The sequence below is a fragment of the Aegilops tauschii genome, chromosome 2, assembly GCF_002575655.3.
Source record: "Aegilops tauschii subsp. strangulata cultivar AL8/78 chromosome 2, Aet v6.0, whole genome shotgun sequence".
Lineage (NCBI taxonomy): Eukaryota > Viridiplantae > Streptophyta > Magnoliopsida > Poales > Poaceae > Aegilops > Aegilops tauschii.
The window spans coordinates 8138067-8155573 of NC_053036.3; the positions used below are offsets into that span (position 1 = coordinate 8138067).

General features: G+C 45.8%; 2 protein-coding genes across 3 annotated transcripts; one reads left to right on the plus strand and one right to left on the minus strand.

Moving 5' to 3' along the window:
* The first annotated feature begins 211 nt into the window (after nucleotides 1-211).
* LOC109777767 (cytochrome P450 85A1) lies at nucleotides 212-4305 on the plus strand. Its single transcript, XM_020336328.4, has 8 exons — nucleotides 212-521; nucleotides 1099-1423; nucleotides 2221-2622; nucleotides 2725-2811; nucleotides 2922-3000; nucleotides 3105-3211; nucleotides 3319-3443; nucleotides 3536-4305. Exons 1-8 carry the CDS (start codon nucleotides 313-315, stop codon nucleotides 3621-3623), a joined length of 1422 nt encoding a protein of 473 aa, XP_020191917.1. The 5' UTR covers nucleotides 212-312; the 3' UTR covers nucleotides 3624-4305.
* Nucleotides 4306-9189: 4884 nt separating this feature from the next.
* Nucleotides 9190-12254, minus strand: LOC109777770 (cytochrome P450 85A1-like). Of its 2 annotated transcripts, XM_020336331.2 has the most exons (8): nucleotides 11894-12254; nucleotides 11294-11618; nucleotides 10518-10919; nucleotides 10312-10398; nucleotides 10137-10215; nucleotides 9939-10045; nucleotides 9713-9837; nucleotides 9190-9610 (listed from the first exon to the last, which is right to left on the minus strand). In XM_020336331.2, the coding sequence occupies exons 1-8, from the start codon at nucleotides 12082-12084 to the stop codon at nucleotides 9523-9525; spliced, it is 1404 nt and encodes a 467-aa protein (XP_020191920.1). In that variant the 5' UTR covers nucleotides 12085-12254; the 3' UTR covers nucleotides 9190-9522. The 2 variants fall into 2 exon arrangements, with proteins under 2 accessions (XP_020191920.1, XP_073365569.1); XM_073509468.1 differs by having other exon boundaries at nucleotides 10137-10398.
* Nucleotides 12255-17507: the final 5253 nt, after the last annotated feature.

Here is a 17507-nt window from a genome sequence, read left to right on the forward strand (position 1 = left end):
CAAACGGACGGGGATGGACAGGATAGGGTCGCGCGGTGGAGTTGGCCTCAAGACCTCCCCTTGGAATGGGGACCCTCATCGGAAAAAGAAAATTTTCACAAGGGATAATTAGGAATCTCCTCCTCCTCTGGTGTGGAGTGTGGCCTCACTCGCCCTATATAAAAGGGCATCTTCCTCTGCCTAACTCATCCAGGACACAAGCAAGAGAGAGCAACACTTGTCGCCAACACAGACGCCACCAGCTCTGCTCTGCCTGCCTCTTGACCTAAAACAGAGCATCCAAGAGGAGGCAGAGAGAGGTAGAAGAAGAAGATGGCGCTCCTCCTTGTGCTGGTCGGTGTTGTGGTCGGCGTGGTGCTGGCGAGCAGCCTGCTGCTGCGCTGGAACGAGATGAGATACGGCCAGAGGAGGAAGCAGGGGGTTGGCTGCCTGCCGCCGGGCACAATGGGGTGGCCGCTGTTCGGCGAGACCACCGAGTTCCTCAAGCAGGGGCCCTCCTTCATGAAGCACAGGAGGCTCAGGTACGTGACGCGTTTGCTCGACGGTGATGCATTTTGACGTCTTCTTCCTCGGTTCACCGGCTGTCTGGTCCTTGGCTCCATGTTGCTTGGTTTGTGCTGTGGACAACTCAAACTGGAGATGGGTGCATGCTATTGCTCCAACTCCAATAATAGAGAGAGAACCACTCACTCTGTTTTTTTAGCCGCTCTGGCTGATGGAGTATTTAAAAGAGATTTCTTAGTAATTATATTACTCCTAAAAGTTATTCCTGCCTACACGAATGGATGAGCTACGGAAATGCGCCGGTTTGGCAGCTGCTTTCCGGTTGTGCAAAGTGATGGGGAGAGCTGTGTCCCCCTAAAGCTCACATAATAACACACGCTCATCACTGCACCAGCTCCCAAAAGTACCATTTGTAAATTATGATACTACAGATCATCAAAAGAGAAACATCCACATCATGACCTCCACTGTTTTTCTAGAGAGAAAACTGAAATATTACTGCTCGTGCATAATGAATGAATAAGAAAGAACATAGAAACTAGCATAAGCTTTCTTGAAACTACGAGGAATTAACATGTGCGTGCGCTGCTGCAGGTACGGGAGGCTGTTCCGGACGCACATCCTTGGGTGCCCCACGGTGGTGTGCATGGACCCGGAGCTCAACCGCCGGATGCTCCTGCAGGGCGAGGCCGGCGGCCTGGTGCCGGGCTACCCGCAGTCCATGCTCGACATCCTCGGCCGCAACAACATCGCCACCGTGCACGGCCCGCTCCACCGGGTCATGCGCGGCGCCATGCTCGGCCTCGTTCGCCCCGCCATGCTCCGGCAAACCCTCCTCCCCAAGATCGACTGCTTTATGCGCGACCACCTCCATGGCTGGGCCGGCAGCGTCGTCGACGTCCAGGCCAAGACCAAGGAGGTCAGTACACTGTCTTCAAACCCCTGTACATGTGGAGTTGGGTGGCATGTCGGAGTACGTTAATGCAAACAGCTACTACCTCTGTCTCCTTCTCAATGATGCAGAGGCCGCGGGTTTCAACCTCCTTTCCGACACAGCCTTCATCTCCTTATCCAGTCCGTATTCTCTTCTTTTCTGAAAAATCGGGCTATTCAGTTCAACAACAACGAGTGGAGTGAAGAGCATGATGTCCAAACATTTCCACCAAAATTTCCAAAAATTTGTCACCAACTTCAAATAGAGCAGAGAGAAAAGATTTCAAGATTTCCCCCAAAATTCAGATTATTTTTTCACTATCATCGTGCATAGTAGAGTCCAAAACTTCCTGTCTGCAGTTCACTTAATGATTTAGAAAATCGGTCCAGAATTCGTGGATTGATGCATTGGTTCATGTCTACTGAGTAAATCTTGTTCATACTTCTGGTGCTGTGTTTCCACTGATTGCTACCCCAGTACCATGTTATTTTGATTGAGGTGGTGGACGGCCAGATGTATCAGTGATAAAATAGCCTTGTTTTATAGACAGCATCTCTCTGCACGTTCCAAAGTGGCTGTTGCAGAATTTCATACTAGTAGAGTAGCATCCCCTTGCAAAAACAGAGTATCGCATTTCGGGACACCATCATCACCGGTTTGCCGCTTTTGTGGTTGTTGCAGAGTTTCATAGAAGCATCTCATCCCCTTGCGTGGGCATGGCAACAACATACCACAGAATCTTATGTCCTCATATCATACATCTAACTGACTTTCCCTTTCAGATGGCCCTGCTATCTGCACTCCGGCAGATTGCCGGCATCACCGCTGGCCCGCTCTCTGACGCCCTCAAGACAGAGCTATACACGCTTGTGCTCGGCACGATCTCCTTGCCAATCAACATTTCGGGGACCAGCTACTACCAAGGGCTCCAGGCTAGGAAGAAGCTTGTGTCCATGCTAGAGCAGATGATCGCGGCGCGGCGGTCCTCTGGTCAAGCTCACGATGACATGCTGGATGCTCTCTTGAGAAGCGGCGATGACGGGACCAGGGAGAAGCTCAGCGACGAGCAGATCATTGACTTGCTCATCGCCCTCATCTACTCTGGGTACGAAACCATGTCGACCACTTCGATGATGGCCGTCAAGTACCTATCAGACCATCCGCGGGCCCTCGAAGAACTCAGGGTATGTACTATGTACACGTACTCTGAAAATCTATTTTGATTCCATGACAAAAGTCCATGTGCTTCTGGAGTTTACTGACGACATCTTCACTTGTGAATGCAGAGAGAGCATCTTGATATCAGGAAGGGGAAATCGCCGGAGGAAGCCATCAGCTACGAAGATTTTAAGTCCATGGCCTTCACTCGAGCTGTAAGTAGGAAATCAAACACACACAAAAAATGAAGTCAGAGTAGGAATTTACTATGAGCAAGGCATGATCATGATGAACTCATGGAGTCATGGATACTTCTACCATGCAGGTCATTCTTGAGACGCTGAGATTATCTACAGTCGTGAATGGGCTGCTGAGGAAAACCACCCAGGATGTGGAAATGAATGGTGAGATATGCTTGGAAATTGTACTACTACCACGTTAATTAGCATCTCCTAGGAATATATGAAGTCAGTTGTGCTAATGCTATATTATTATCGATTTCTTCCAGGGTATGTCATTCCAAAAGGGTGGAGAATCTATGTTTACACAAGGGAGATAAACTACGATCCGTTCATGTATCCTGACCCGATGACCTTCAATCCATGGAGATGGCTGGTACGTGAAAGAGCGGACAATTATTAAATTACCATCAAAACACCAGTAAAACGTACAACCAAAGCAGAGGAAGTTCTAATCTTTTGTTACCTGCTAATAATGTTCAGGAGAAGAACATGGAATCACACCCACACTTCATGTTGTTCGGAGGAGGCGGCCGGATGTGCCCTGGAAAGGAGGTGGGAACGGCAGAGATCGCAACTTTCCTGCACTATTTCGTGACCCAATACAGGTCTGTACAACCTCTTATTAATCGACCGCAATCCAATTACTAAGAACAGCTTCGGTGTTATTTACTGACAACATTTGGTCTTGATGTTGCAGATGGGAGGAAGAAGGCAAGAACACGATCTTGAAGTTCCCCCGTGTGGAAGCTCCGAACGGGTTGCATATCCGAGTTCAAGATTACTGATTTTGCAATGTACATTTTGCAGAGTTTAGATAGATGACGATGACAGCACAATTCTGCGCTGATGAAAATACTAGATCAGTCTTTTAAGAAATATGAAACATAGCCACATAAGGATAGAAGTAGGTATAACAGATTTGCTAGGTAATTGAAGCACAAGGAAGGCCACAAGATTCACCTGGTCGGCAGGTGCTACGCACGACAGATCTTCCAAGGACTTCAAGCTGTGTCGGCTGGTGATACTTGGCAGCATGGCGCTGAGGTGTATCAGTGGCGACCGCGACGTGTTCAGCTGTTTGCGCGCAGGGAGGAGGTGTCGTTTGGCGCCGTGGTGGCGTCGACATTAGCTAGACCGAGCAAGGTTGATGCATCAGGACAGTTCTGAAGATGGAGCGGTGGCAGTTGGCGGAGGCGGCATCTGAGTGCACGCCGGACCGGTGAGACCCATGCCTGGCGGGCGTCCTGGATGGGTTCTCAGGTCTTAGATGTTAGGTTTGGCTGCGATGTCTGTTTGGTATTAGGCCCAGGCTATCTGCGCCCCTTCATCAGCGGGATAGAGATGATTAGACGGCGGCTTTAGTCTTACTGTTGTATTACTTTGTAAGGTCTTATGAGAATAATTAATAAAGTGGCCGTATGCATCGCCCAGATGCAGAGGCCGATCCTCCTTTTCTAAAAAAAAATACAAGATTCACCTGGTGTTCTTATGTGTGATCAGTGAATTCTTGAATCAAAACATGGGAATCATCTCGCTGCCTTGTATGCTCGAGAGTGATTCAGGCATCAACTGTCTGTTTCCAGATACAAGAGAAATGTACAAAGAAGAATTTGTGCAGCACAGTGAATGAAGAAGTAGCAGTCTCGGATATGATTTGTGCTTGGAATCGACATGGCACCGCATGTTCTTCCTCACCTGCATTCTTCAGTGTCGTGGAGATCAGGGAGGAGGACGAGGTTCTGCCTGAAACCGCCCACTCATAAGCTACACACGGGATGGCGGCGGCGCCGGCCAGTCCATTATCTTCTCCGTAGTGCAGCGCCCCTCTGCTCCGGCATATCCATCACCTTTGCCCCGCTGTGACGCATACACAAATGTCCACGTGATTTGGGTTATTAAGGAAAATAAATCAGGCAGTTCCTTTTTCAGAATAATAAGAAAAGGAAGGTCCCTCGAAAAAAAAGGAAGGTAAGTCCTTATATATTCAAACATGAGAGCCAATACTCCAACAAGTGTTTGAATTTTTCTTCAATGTTTTGCCAAAACTCAAATATTTCGTGCGACGGCCGGCGGGGCTTACCGGGCCCGTTTCCGGCCTGGCCGGGCCAAGGGTGGCCTAGTATGCCCCGCTGCCATGTCCGGTCGGCTACCGCGACGGTGCCGGAGGCGCGGGCTTCTTGCACGACGGCGGTGGAGGTGGTTCCCTTCCGCTCGGCCTTGGTGCTGCCGCTCTCGTCGCGTGGAGCTTCTCTTCGGTCTTCTCGGCCTCGTGTTGGTGCTCGTAGTGAGACGGCGTGGATGGCGGCGCAACCGTGATGGCGCATTGGGCGGTGGTTTGGATGGTAGGCTCCGGATGGGCGGTGGTGTTTGGTGTGCGGGAGAAATCCTTGCCGGTTTGTCCGGCTCCGATGTGGTGACACCGGGGGGTGCCACCATTCCTTCTTGAAGGGTGTCGGTGGTAGCCATCCCCCACTTTCCTCCGCATACCGAGGGAAACCCTAGGACTCGTCCGGGCAGCAGCGTCGTCGGCGTCGCATACCTTCTTGGAGGTGCTGCTTGGTACGCGGCTCTCGGAGCCTCGGGCTGTGGTGGGGTGTTTCCGAAGGGCGCAGCGATGGCGGGCCTTCCACGCTTTGTCGAGCTGCCGTTGTTGGCATTTGTTTCTTCTTCTTTTCTATCTTTGGGCTTGTTGTGCTGCTCGCCCCAGCGTCGCGATGTGTATTGTCGGTTGGTTGCTTTGGAATACATGGTGGGGTGTTTCCGAAGGGCGCAGCGATGGCGGGCCTTCCACGCTTTGTCGAGCTGCCGTTGTTGGCATTTGTTTCTTCTTCTTTTCTATCTTTGGGCTTGTTGTGCTGCTCGCCCCAGCGTCGCGATGTGTACTGTCGGTTGGTTGCTTTGGAATACAAAGCGGGGAAACCCTTTTTGAATAAATAAATAAAATGTGTCATAGTTAATGCTACGACAATTGGAAACAAATTAACCACAATAAAACCCCAAGTTATTGAGAGCTGTTGCAGGCAAGTGCTAGCTAGCAATGCAGTACGCATTCAAGGACAAACAAAGAAATTTAGAAAAGCATTTTTTATAACTAATTTATGAAACAAGTGAACTTGCTCCTACATAAATGTGTATATGGGTTTTTGAATGCGCAAAAAACAACAAAAGTTGATAAACTAGAGTCTAGACATACCACTACCCACGCATGATCCCAAATAGGTCTGTCCAGCATTGGGCTAGCCCACCGGATAGGCTGCCATCACTTGTGGAGGGTGGTATATAAATTGGCTTCGCTTGCAAAACTATTGTGAAGCAACTTTAGTGATGCCAACAAGCATCATCATTTTTAAAAAATGCATCCCACGGTCCATATAGATATATGCACCTTATTTACAAAAATATTGATATCCTGAGATGAAACTAAGTTTGACCTCTTTCACGTGAATCGGAGAGTGAACAAAAAATCATAGAAAAATAACAAATTATAGTTCAAACAATAGATGCAATGCGGCTAAATTCGAAGTTGAGGTCATGAACAATTATCTAACATGGTTGACCATTTCTTCCACAATTTTAGTGTGAAGTCACGGGAGTAGGATGCTTTTTCATCACGATGGTGAAGCCCACAATAAAGAAAGCAATGGGAAAACAAGAACATAAATGGATAAACTCGAGGGAGTACTCACCAGAGCATTAAAGTGAAATTCCACTCATTGTCGAACGATTTATTGGCCCAACAATTGACGACAACCAAGAGATCGCCATGGTCTGTGAGCTCTGCCATAAATGCAAATTGTTATTCTTGATCAAGGAAATCATACAGTTTGCCATAGAAAAAAAACATATGGTGGATGGTCTTTGAAATCCAACCATATCTTGACACATACTTCCCACTTGAAGATTATATTTAATCGGATCTGGATAAATCCATAATATGTACCAATACAGCAATATCTTGACTAACACATGCCAGATCTTTATGGATGCAACCAGATCAACCATACGTCAGATCTAGTCATATATTATGCTTGAATGCCTAGAATATAACTATACATCAATAACCAAACGATGATAGAATACATCTTGCAGTACCTTGAATTTGATGGGATACATATCCATCTAGAAGCTGCTGGTATGACAAATATTACATATCTCTACTTTGGTGGGAAGGATTTGGTTAGATCTAGCCAAATCTCACCTGATGAAACTGAATTCACCATGAGGGGGTGGTACATATTGCAGTATCGCGAATTCAATAGGGGTATGTGCTACTTTTGATATGTTGGGATTTCCCTGAAGAGGAAGGGTGATGTAGTGTCGAGCGAATTAGAATCTGATTGACAATAGATGTCTCTACTACTGAATATGTGCATGGAAGTTTGGGCATTATGTAAAACCAATTGTACAATGGTGTATAGGTCGTTTCTACTCGTGAGGCAAGTTCACACATCGGCGTACGCACACTGCCCTTCATGCCATGTTGTTTCATGATGACTTGTTTAGTGAAATGCTGCCATATATGCACCCAATGCATTCCAATTCTTTGGACCCGTGGAAAAAAAATTGAGAAATGCGATCTGGCTGGAAGATGGATGCGACATATTTGCAAAGAAGACCTCACACTTTATTGCAATCAACCGGCACCCCACCTTAGCTGTCGACTATTAAATCAATGTTTTTTTATTTCCTTCCAAACACAAAATGGCACATATGTTCTACATTATTCTTGTTTCAAAGATATTGTCAAGGCAAAGACATGACTCAAAACAGATACAAAATTAACCATCTGGTAGCAAATATAAATAAGTACACATATTTATTGATGGGAAAGGAGTGCGGGTTGATTTTAATAAAATAATAGAAGGCTCATTTTGCAGATATGCCACTATCCTTGCCCAACTGAGCTGTATCATACGTTGTTGAGCCTCCGGCGCTCCCATAATACAAGCCCATGTGGAGGAGCAGCTAGGGGGGTGGAGTGGGGGGTCTGCAAATTGGCCAGAGCTCCTTAGATGACCGGTATATCTAAGATCAAATGGACGAGATCGCTTTGGAGCATAGGAGCAAGGCTAACACCGAGCATCTAATATTTACCCTCTCCTAGCCCTATCATGTCCTTATATTTCCTATCCCATGGTTTAAATAGTGCATAAGTTAGGGAAGTGCCCAAAATAGGTTCTCCCTGCTTCATCCTAGCATTTTGGCTGGCCCTTGCATTGGATTGTGTTGGAATATTAGGAAAATTCATGATCAATTTCAGTAAATAATTCATAACTAGTAGAACAGAAAATAGCATGCAATAGTCTAGCATACTAGATGAACAAGAAAACATGCACAACAACATCAAACATGAAATAGTAACTAAAAATAGAGACACAGACAAATCACGATCGACGTATTGTGCGTTAGTTGCTGCAGGAGCGAAGTTGTTGATGACGATGTTAGCAACGAGATCTGTTGCGAACGACGAAGGAGACAGCGATGAGTAGCACCATCCGACTTGGATGGAAGATGACCCGTGATGACGAACTCAAGCAGTCGCGACAACGCTTTCCAAAAACCTAGTTCGTCCTCTCCCGGTGCAGAATCGCAAGGACGAGCTGTTCTGGAGTTCTGCTCTCCGGCAAGCCAATGCACGCCAGCGTTCAGGGTGGAGTAGCCTACGATGGCGGTGCAAGTTGCAAGATGAGAAAAAACCCTAGGTGTTTTTCGAAGTGCCTTTGGTCATGGCCGGTACCAATATATATAATAGTACCAGAGGCGACATTGTGTCGCGATCACGATATCAAACCGACTTGGATTCTAAGTCGTATACTTACCGGACAAGAAATAATTAACTTATCTGCCAAGACATCAAAAAATAAAATGACAAAAGGAAGTTGCGCCCCTGCAAGGCAACAGACCGGATTTCGTCGGATCATTCACACGCATGTCGCATGCGCGCGCCATCCCGGCCTCGGCCTAAGCCCATGCCCTTGCCTTTGCCCGACAAGGTGAGCGAGCACGTGCGTGTGGTCTCCTATTTCTCTCCTCAACACACCACTTAAATTGGTGGAGAGAACCCACTATACAAAGAGATCTCACACCTCCTCAACTTTCGGGGTGGGACTAAACTTTAGAACGACCACTTGCTATTTTACACATGGGCCACTTTGAGATTTGAGAAATTCTTAATGGGCCAAGCAACACCCCACCAGATCTCAAATACCCATTTATTTCTAACATTCGCTTCTCCCACCGGTGTTAAGAACGATGGCGCGGTGCCCCACGACGGAATGTCTCATTGTGCTGATGCTACATTCAATAGAGCATTACAACAAGTCCCTATGTACAAGGATAACACCTCCTTGATAGCTGCACCACAACCCAAGACTCTCAATCCCCAACTTATTCAGAAATAATATCACAGTCTTTACTTCTTCATTGTGCTGCATGTTTGTTATCTTCTTTTTTTGCGGGTATCTAGTAGAAGCTGGCCACATGATACATCTGTTTCGGTCTAAGATTTGATCGAACGAAAATAACACAGGAGCAGTCTACCTCAATTATTCCCTAATTAGCCATAACACCTATATTGTACTCCCTCATTCCAAAATATAAGAGCTTTTTGACACTAGTGTCAAGCTCTCATCACCCCTGTCTGGGTCCTATCAATCTAAACTATGCGAAATGTATGCTGCAAGATTAATAATCTTGAACTCGGATATGTAGCCCGTTGGGAGCTACCACCCGGGGGAATCTCAAGATGGCGTTCCTGCCTTCCTCCTCCCATCTGCAAAATCAAGACCGAGTGAGAAATATTCGTTGTATGTAAATAATAATGCTTGAGTTGTTTTTCTTAGCAACTGAGTGTGGAGTCACAAAAGGAACAGACCTGTATCGAGTCACGAAATAGTGGAGGAAAGTCGCGATCTCAACCGTGCCCACCTCCTTCCCGGGGCACATCCGGCCGCCTCCTCCGAACATCATGAAATGTGGGTGCGATTCCGTGTTCTTCTCCTGTATATTTTTAGTGGGCAGCACAAGATTAGAACTTCCTCTATTGTGGTGGTATGTTTGAGTAGGTAGTAAAGATCATAATTGTCTGCTGTTTTGCTTACCAGCCATCTCCATGGGTTAAAGGTTGTCGGGTCAGGGTACATGAATGGATCGTAGTTTATCTCCCTTGTGTGAACATAGATTCTCCAGCCTTTTGGAATGACATGCCCTAAAAGAAATTGGTAATGCCGCATGAGAACAAACTTAATATTTACATAGAAAGTGCTGAAGTAGCAGGATAATTTGCAAGCATAACTCACCATTCATTTCTACATCCTGAGTAGTTTTCCTCATCAGCCCATTCACGACTGTGGCTAATCTTAGCGTCTCAAAGATGACCTGCATAGAAGTATCCATGGGTACATCATGATCATTCATACTCATAGTAAATCCTACCCTGACATCATTTTTGTGTGTGTTTGATCTTCTACATACAGCTCGAGTGAAGGCCATGGACTTGAAATCCTCGTAGTCGATGGCCTCCTCCGATGATTTCCCCTTCCTGATATCAAGATGCTCTCTCTGCATTCAGAAGTGAAAGATAATCATTAAACTCTAGAAGCACATGATCTTTTCTATAAAATCAAAATTGTTTTTTTGCCCGCAAGAACAATATCGATTTTCAGAGTATGTGTACATACCTTAAGATCTTGGAGAGCCCGTGGGTGGTCCGACAGGTACTTGACAGCCATCATCGAGGTCGTCGACATGGTCTCATATCCGGAGTAAATAAGGGTGATGATCAAGTCAATGATCTGCTCATCACTGAGCTTTTCCCTGGCCCCATCATCGCCACTTCTCAATAGAGCGTCCAGCATGTCATCGTGAGCTTGAATAGAAGACCTCCGCTCCACGATCATCTGCTCTAGCATGGACACGAGCTTCTTCCTCGCCTGCAAGCCCTGGTAATACCTAGTCCCTAGAAGGTTGATGGGCAAGGAGATGGTGCCGAGCACAAGGGTGTATAACTCTGTCTTGAGGGCATCAGAGAGCGGGCCAGCGGTGATGCCGGCGATTTGATTGAGTGCGGATAGCAAGGTCATCTGAAAGGGAAAGTCAGTCAGCTACAATATGAGCACATAAGATTATGTGACATGTGTTGCCATGCCCATGCAAGGAGATGCTTCTATGAAACTCTGCAACAACCACAAAAGTACCAAACGGGCAATGATGATGTCCCGAAATGTGATACTATGTTTTTCTTTTCTTTTCAAGGAGATAGTATAAAACTCAGCAACAACCACTTTGGATCCCCCCCCCCTTTGCTGAGTTACAAGTTTGAGTGTGTACCAATTTCTTATATGTCCCTAAGTGTGATATATCAAAACTGTGTGATAGTTCTGAGGTTGGTTACCCATTTTTTTCAGGGAAAAATAGTACGAAAAAGTGAGCATTTCTTTGGTGACTACTAACTAACCTCCTTGGTCTTTGCCTGGACGTCGACGACACAGCCGGACCATCCATCGAGGTGGGAGCGCATGAAGGCGTCGATCTTGGGAAGGAGGCTGGCGCGGATCGCGGCGGGGTGCACGAGGCCAAGCATGGCACCCCGCATGGCTCGGTGCAGCGGGCCGTGCACGGCGGCGATGTTGTTGCGGCCGAGGATGTCGAGCATGGACTGCGGGTAGCCTGGGACCAGGCCGCCGGACTCGCCCTGGAGCAGCATCCGGCGGTTGAGCTCGGGGTCCATGCACGCCACTGTGGGGCACCCCAGGATGTGCGTCCGGAAAAGCCTCCCGTATCTGCGGCAGCACATGGATTAATTCCTCGTAGTAATTTAAAAAAAACTTATAATACGCTAGTATAGTCCTCTGTCCTGAATTACTTGTCTTAGATTTGTCTAGATACATTTATCTAAACAAATCTAAGACAAGTAATTTAATTTTAGGACGCAGGTAATATTATATATTCTTTTTGTTTCTTAATAGAAAGCATGCAAGCAAAGAGGTGAAGAGACATGTCCAAAAATACAACATCATGTCAACCATGCTAGCGAGCGGCAAGTTGATGGACTTACCTGAGCCCCTTCCGCTTCATGAAGCTCGGCCCCTCCTTGAGGAACTCGGTGGTCTCGCCGAACAGCGGCCACCCCATTGTCCCCGGCGGCAGGCGCACATTCCCCCTCCTGCCGTACCTCACCTCGTTCCACCTCAGCAGCAGGCCGACCATGCCGACCACAACACTGATCAGCACCAGGAGGAGCGACATCTTCTCTCCTTTCTGCCTCCACTCCTCTATCTCTTGGACGCTCTCTTTTGGTTCAAGAGGCCGGGCAGAGCTGGTAGTCTCAGTCTCAGCAAGAAGTATTGTTTCGGTTGTGTGTGTACTGGAGGAGTTAGGCAGGGGTGGAGCCCGTTTTATATAGGGAGGCTGGGAGGACAGACGCCACAACATTTGATACTCGGCGACTAAGAAGAGAATCACTTGTATAGATTGGAAATTAGCATCCATTTAATACTTGGCGATTAAGGAGAGAATTGCATGCATATAGGTAATCTCCATCTCCATCTCCACTAATTTTAAAAGCAAGAGTTGGGTTGGATCCAAGCAATATCAGCCATTCAACCGTATTAACCTGGCTGTTCAGATTTGTCTATGTTGTATTGTTTTGTCGACACGAACTATGTATTAATCCTCTTCATTAATTCTCTGCATTCGACGAGAATAAGATTGTCCATAATGGAAGTATCATAGGTAGTATCATGCATGCCAACTAGCCAATAGTGATGAGATGGCATAAAAATAAATGAAGAAAGAGAGGGTTGAGTATCATATCATGATATTATATCATATTACATGATGTGTTACTATGTGTCATGCACGACAATAAATAAACTATTATATAATACCAATATATAATATGTAATATTAAAAACTACTATCATAAGTATGATACTAATATATGATACTCTTCATTACGATCAGCCTAATCGCCAAAAGAGGGCGCGCAGTCCTCAAGCACGGCCACAAGGAGAGAATCGTATGTAGATTGGTAATTAACATCCATTTAATACTCGGCGATTAAGGAGAGAATCACATGCAGTTTCATAATCTTCATCTCCATTGATATTAAAAGCATGAGCTGGGTTAGATCCATACAATATCAGTCCTTCAACCGTATAAATCTAGCGGCTCAGATTTGTATATGTTGTATTGTCAACACCAACAATACCTTAATCATCGCCATTAATTCTCAACATCTAATGAACCATATTCTTCCGATGATGTACTCCCTCTAATCACCAAAAGAGGGCGCACGATCCTCAGAGCAGCCATTAAAGAGAGAATCGCTTGCAAATTGGTAGTCATCAATCATTTAACACTCGGCGATTAAGACCAAATCGTATGCAGATTTGTAATTAGCATCCATTTAATACTCGGCGGTTAAGGAGAGAATCGCATGAAGATTGATATCTCCATCTCCACTATAATATTATTAACCGCATGAGTTGGGCTGGATCCAAACTATATCAGCCCTTCGATCGTATAAATCTAGCGGTCCAGGTTTGTCTAATGTTTTATTGTCAACAACAACAACGCCTTAATCATCACCATTGATCTTCTGCATCTGACGACCCATATTTACCCAATGATGTACCCCTCCAATCCCCAAAAGACGACCCATATTGTTATTGGAATAATGGTGTTGGATAGGCCCAACTTATAAATTACTGCGAGATCATATCGTTAATATGTTGTTGGTATTTTCATATCTATATATCTATATCTATATCTATATTTATATCTATATCTGTCGATATATATATCTATACTTATATACGTACGAGTACTAATTAGAGACTCCCAAATAACTCCTATGTTAATTAGAAAATATGAGCCGTTTATCTAGTGGGACCGAGTTATTACGGTGTGGATTAAGCCATGTAATCCGTCTATACTTATACGGAGTAATAATTAACGTTCAATCTGTAACTCTCCATGAAGAAATAACAATCCATCATACACGTAACTTCCCCTTTACAATTTATATTGTAGAGAACTAAAATAAGAAACTAATCATCTAAAAAAATAGAAACCAATCTAGTGTACTTCAAAAAAAAAACTAGAAACTGATCCTCTAGGAAACCAGAAACCAATCTAATCCTCTAGAAAAACCAGAACCCAATCTAGCGTACTCCAAAAAAACTAAAACTAATCCTCTAGAAAAACCAGAAACCAAATTTTTTTTGCAGGGGTAAAGGGAGTTTTATTGCATAGACATAGAGTTATAGTCGAAAGGCCACAAGTCCTGAATACACGGTGGGATCGAGCCTAGCCACACAGCAGTTGCACGCTCAGATCGGCTATACTTTGCCAACCGATCGGCAACTCTATTTTGAAAGCAACTAACTTTTTGAGGAAGAAACTCTCTAGTACCTAGTAAGGCCTTGATCTCCAAGACTATCTGGCCATACGCCGAGCGGATAAGCGCGCCATTTGTTAAGCTGGACAGAGCTTCATAAGAATCCGATTGCACCACCACCGAAGGTCAAAGTGTTGTATCGACAATGCCATGCCTTGCATAATCACATGTAATTCTGCCTCCAGTGGATCATTGCAATGGAAGATGAAACGGTATGTTGCCAACAAGATCTCCCTCTTATCGTTCCTGATAACCATACCAGCAGAGGCCGAACCATCCTCCTGGCAGAAGGAGCCGTCGACCGATAGGGCCAGCTTACCCGACGCCGGGGCCAGCCAAGGAACTGTAGGACCCTTGTTCACCTGGGTTGTAGCATCACTGCCCGAAGAGGGCATCTTTCCTTTTAGAATTTCTTCCGTAGAGAAGCGCCCATCGAGCTTAATAGATTTATAGTAGCTATCCAAGTATCAACGATGGCTGGGACTGGGGGCGCATCCTTCCCATGTGACAACTCATTATGTATTTGCCAAATCTGCCAGATTAACATGATAAGCATATCACGAACATCAGCAGAGCACTTAGAGAGCAAAGTAATGAACCATTCCTTTCCATCCATAATGAGTAGATCATCTCCTGGAGTTGGCTATCTTCTTCGCATATTTACCCACAAAATTCTTGCCTGTGTACATGCAACCAAGGCATGAAACGAATCCTCCTCGACGCCGCATAGCGGACATGTTGATCTTGTCGACAAGTGTCTATATCTCTTGCCTTTCTGTGTTGCTAGCATCCCCGTAGCACACCTCCAGGCAGTAATCTTAATCTTTTGAGGTACCGCAGATTTCCAAACAAGATTCCAGAGGCCTCAATTCCCGTCCAGGCTGGTGCTAGAAGTACCATTGGCAAAGGTAGAATTATGAGCATAAGTAGCCAACTTATAGGCACTTCTCACCGTAAACAAGCCATTCTTTTCCGGAGCCCAAGCTAGGAAATCACACCTCTGGCGCGGCGAGGTTCTAATCTTCAAGATCTATTCAATATCCATTGGCCAAAAAAAATCACTTAGACGGTCATATCTCCATGCACCATTATCATCTAGGAAATCGGCTACCCGATGAAAACGACAATTCCCTTTTGGAGTAATTGGCCGGAATGAGAGAGGTCATGGGATCCAAGGGTCATACCAAGTGCGTATCCATGTACCATTTCCAACTCGCCAAATGACACCGTTCTTAACCAGTTCAAGACCATGCAGAATACCCTTCCAGACCTCAGAGCCATTACATGGAAAGAACGTATCGAATAGTTGGACAGAGGGGTAGTATTTTGCTTTCAGGAGGCGCGCACACAAGCTTTCCGGCATATCCAGAAGCATCCATGCTTGTTTGGCTAACAAGGCCTGGTTGAATGCCCTCATGTCCCTGAAACCCATCCCCCCCCCCCCCATGGGTTTTGGGAGCCTCAGCTTGTCCCAACTCATCCAGGCCATTTTCTTCTTCCCATCCTCAACTCCCCACTAGTACTGACATATCATACGTGGTAGATCATCACAGACCGAGGCCGGGAGCTTGAAGACACTCATAACATAGGCCGGAATGGCCTGAGCAACCGACTTAATAAGAATCTCCTTATTCCCAGAGGACATATACTGCTCACTCCACTCAACGAGTATCTTCCTCAAACGTTCCTGTACAGTTTCGAACTATCCTTTATGCATCCGTCCCTTAGGGACCGGCATGCCCAAGTATTTGGGTTCAAACACCTCCTGAGTAATCTCCAGAACACTCTTAACTTCCTGCACCACATTAGGTTGGCAGTTATCTGAAAAAAGGATGGAACACTTGGACGGATTTATCAGTTGTCCCGTCGCCGTCGCAAATGTGTCCAACAAACCTTTCACCGAGGTTGCCTGTTGTTATGTCGCATGGAAAAACAGCAGCGAGTCATCCGCAAACAGGAGGTGAGAGACCTCCGGAGCACCCCTGCTTATTTTGATCCCTTTGAATCCATCTTCCCGTGTAGCCTTATTAATCAGCGAAGAGAGTGCATCAACTACAAAAAGGAAGAGGAAGGGGGGGGGACAAAGGGTCACCTTGACGTAGTCCCCTAGACGGGAAGAAGGGCTCCAATAATTTCCCATTAAATTTCACTGAATATTTCACCGAAGAGACACACACCATCACAGGTGAGATCCAATGCTGAGAGAAGCCCCACTTAGCTAGAGCCTTCTCTAAAAACTCCCAGTCCATGCGATCATAAGCCTTAGATAAATCAAGCTTGTACGCACATAAGCCTTAGATAAATCAAGCTTGTACGCACATAAGGCTGGAGAGTTATTCTTGACTGGCTGTATTTGGTGGATGCATTCAAAAGCAATGATTGAATTATCAGAAATAAGCCTCCCCGGAATGAATGCACTTTCATTCTCAGAAATGGGCTCGGTGAGGAGGGGCGGAAGTGTATTCACCAAGCACTTAGAAACAATTTTGTATATGAAATTACACAAGCTGATTGGACGGAAATCCTTAAGCTCCTTGGGATGAGGGACTTTAGGGATTAATACAATCATTGTTTTATTGACCCCATAAGGCATAACACCCGAAGAAAAGAATTCCTGCACTGCCGCAATAACTTCAACTTTTAGCAGCACCCAATTCCGTTGATAAAACCTAGCTGGAAACCCATCATAGCCCGGAGCCTTCATTGGTCTGATCTGGAAGAGGGCATTTGAAATCTCCTCCTCAGTGTAAGGTTTACATAACGACTCATTTATCTCCGCAGTGACCATAGGCGTGATACATTCAAGGACCGCAACAGGGGAGAGGGTTGGGTCCATCGTGAAAATCTCCTTAAAATAGGAGAGAGACATCCTTTCCATATCCGTAGGAGCATTGCACCAAGTGCCATCATTTTTATGTAGACGCTATATATAATTCCTCCGCGCATGCCAAACAGCTCTCCTGTGAAGATATTTGGTATTGCCTTCATCCTCTTTTAACCAAGTAATCCGTGAGCGCTGTAGCCAGAGCATCTCCTCTCTATACAGTAGCTCGTCAAGCTAATTCATCTTGGACCCGATAATAGTACGATCTGAACCCGCCAATTGTAGCTCTGTCAGTTGCGCTCGAAGCTGCTCAATCTCTTTCAACACATTGCCAAATTTTGTAGCACTCCACTGTCGGAGTTCCTTCATCAACTCCTTTAAGGAGGAGGCCACTGAACCCAAGCTGCATGCGGGCCGATGTTTATTCCAGGCACCGACGATCAC

Coding starts and splice junctions, on each gene's coding strand:
- LOC109777767 (XM_020336328.4), top strand. CDS start 313: ATGGCGCTCCTCCTTGTGCTGGTCGGTGTTGTGGTCGGCGTGGTGCTG. Junction 2,623..2,724: donor GGGCCCTCGAAGAACTCAGG/GTATGTACTATG, acceptor TTGTGAATGCAG/AGAGAGCATCTTGATATCAG. Junction 3,001..3,104: donor CCAGGATGTGGAAATGAATG/GTGAGATATGCT, acceptor GATTTCTTCCAG/GGTATGTCATTCCAAAAGGG.
- LOC109777770 (XM_073509468.1), bottom strand. CDS start 12,084: ATGTCGCTCCTCCTGGTGCTGATCAGTGTTGTGGTCGGCATGGTCGGC. Junction 10,399..10,517: donor GGGCTCTCCAAGATCTTAAG/GTATGTACACAT, acceptor TTCTGAATGCAG/AGAGAGCATCTTGATATCAG. Junction 10,046..10,136: donor TCAGGATGTAGAAATGAATG/GTGAGTTATGCT, acceptor AATTTCTTTTAG/GGCATGTCATTCCAAAAGGC.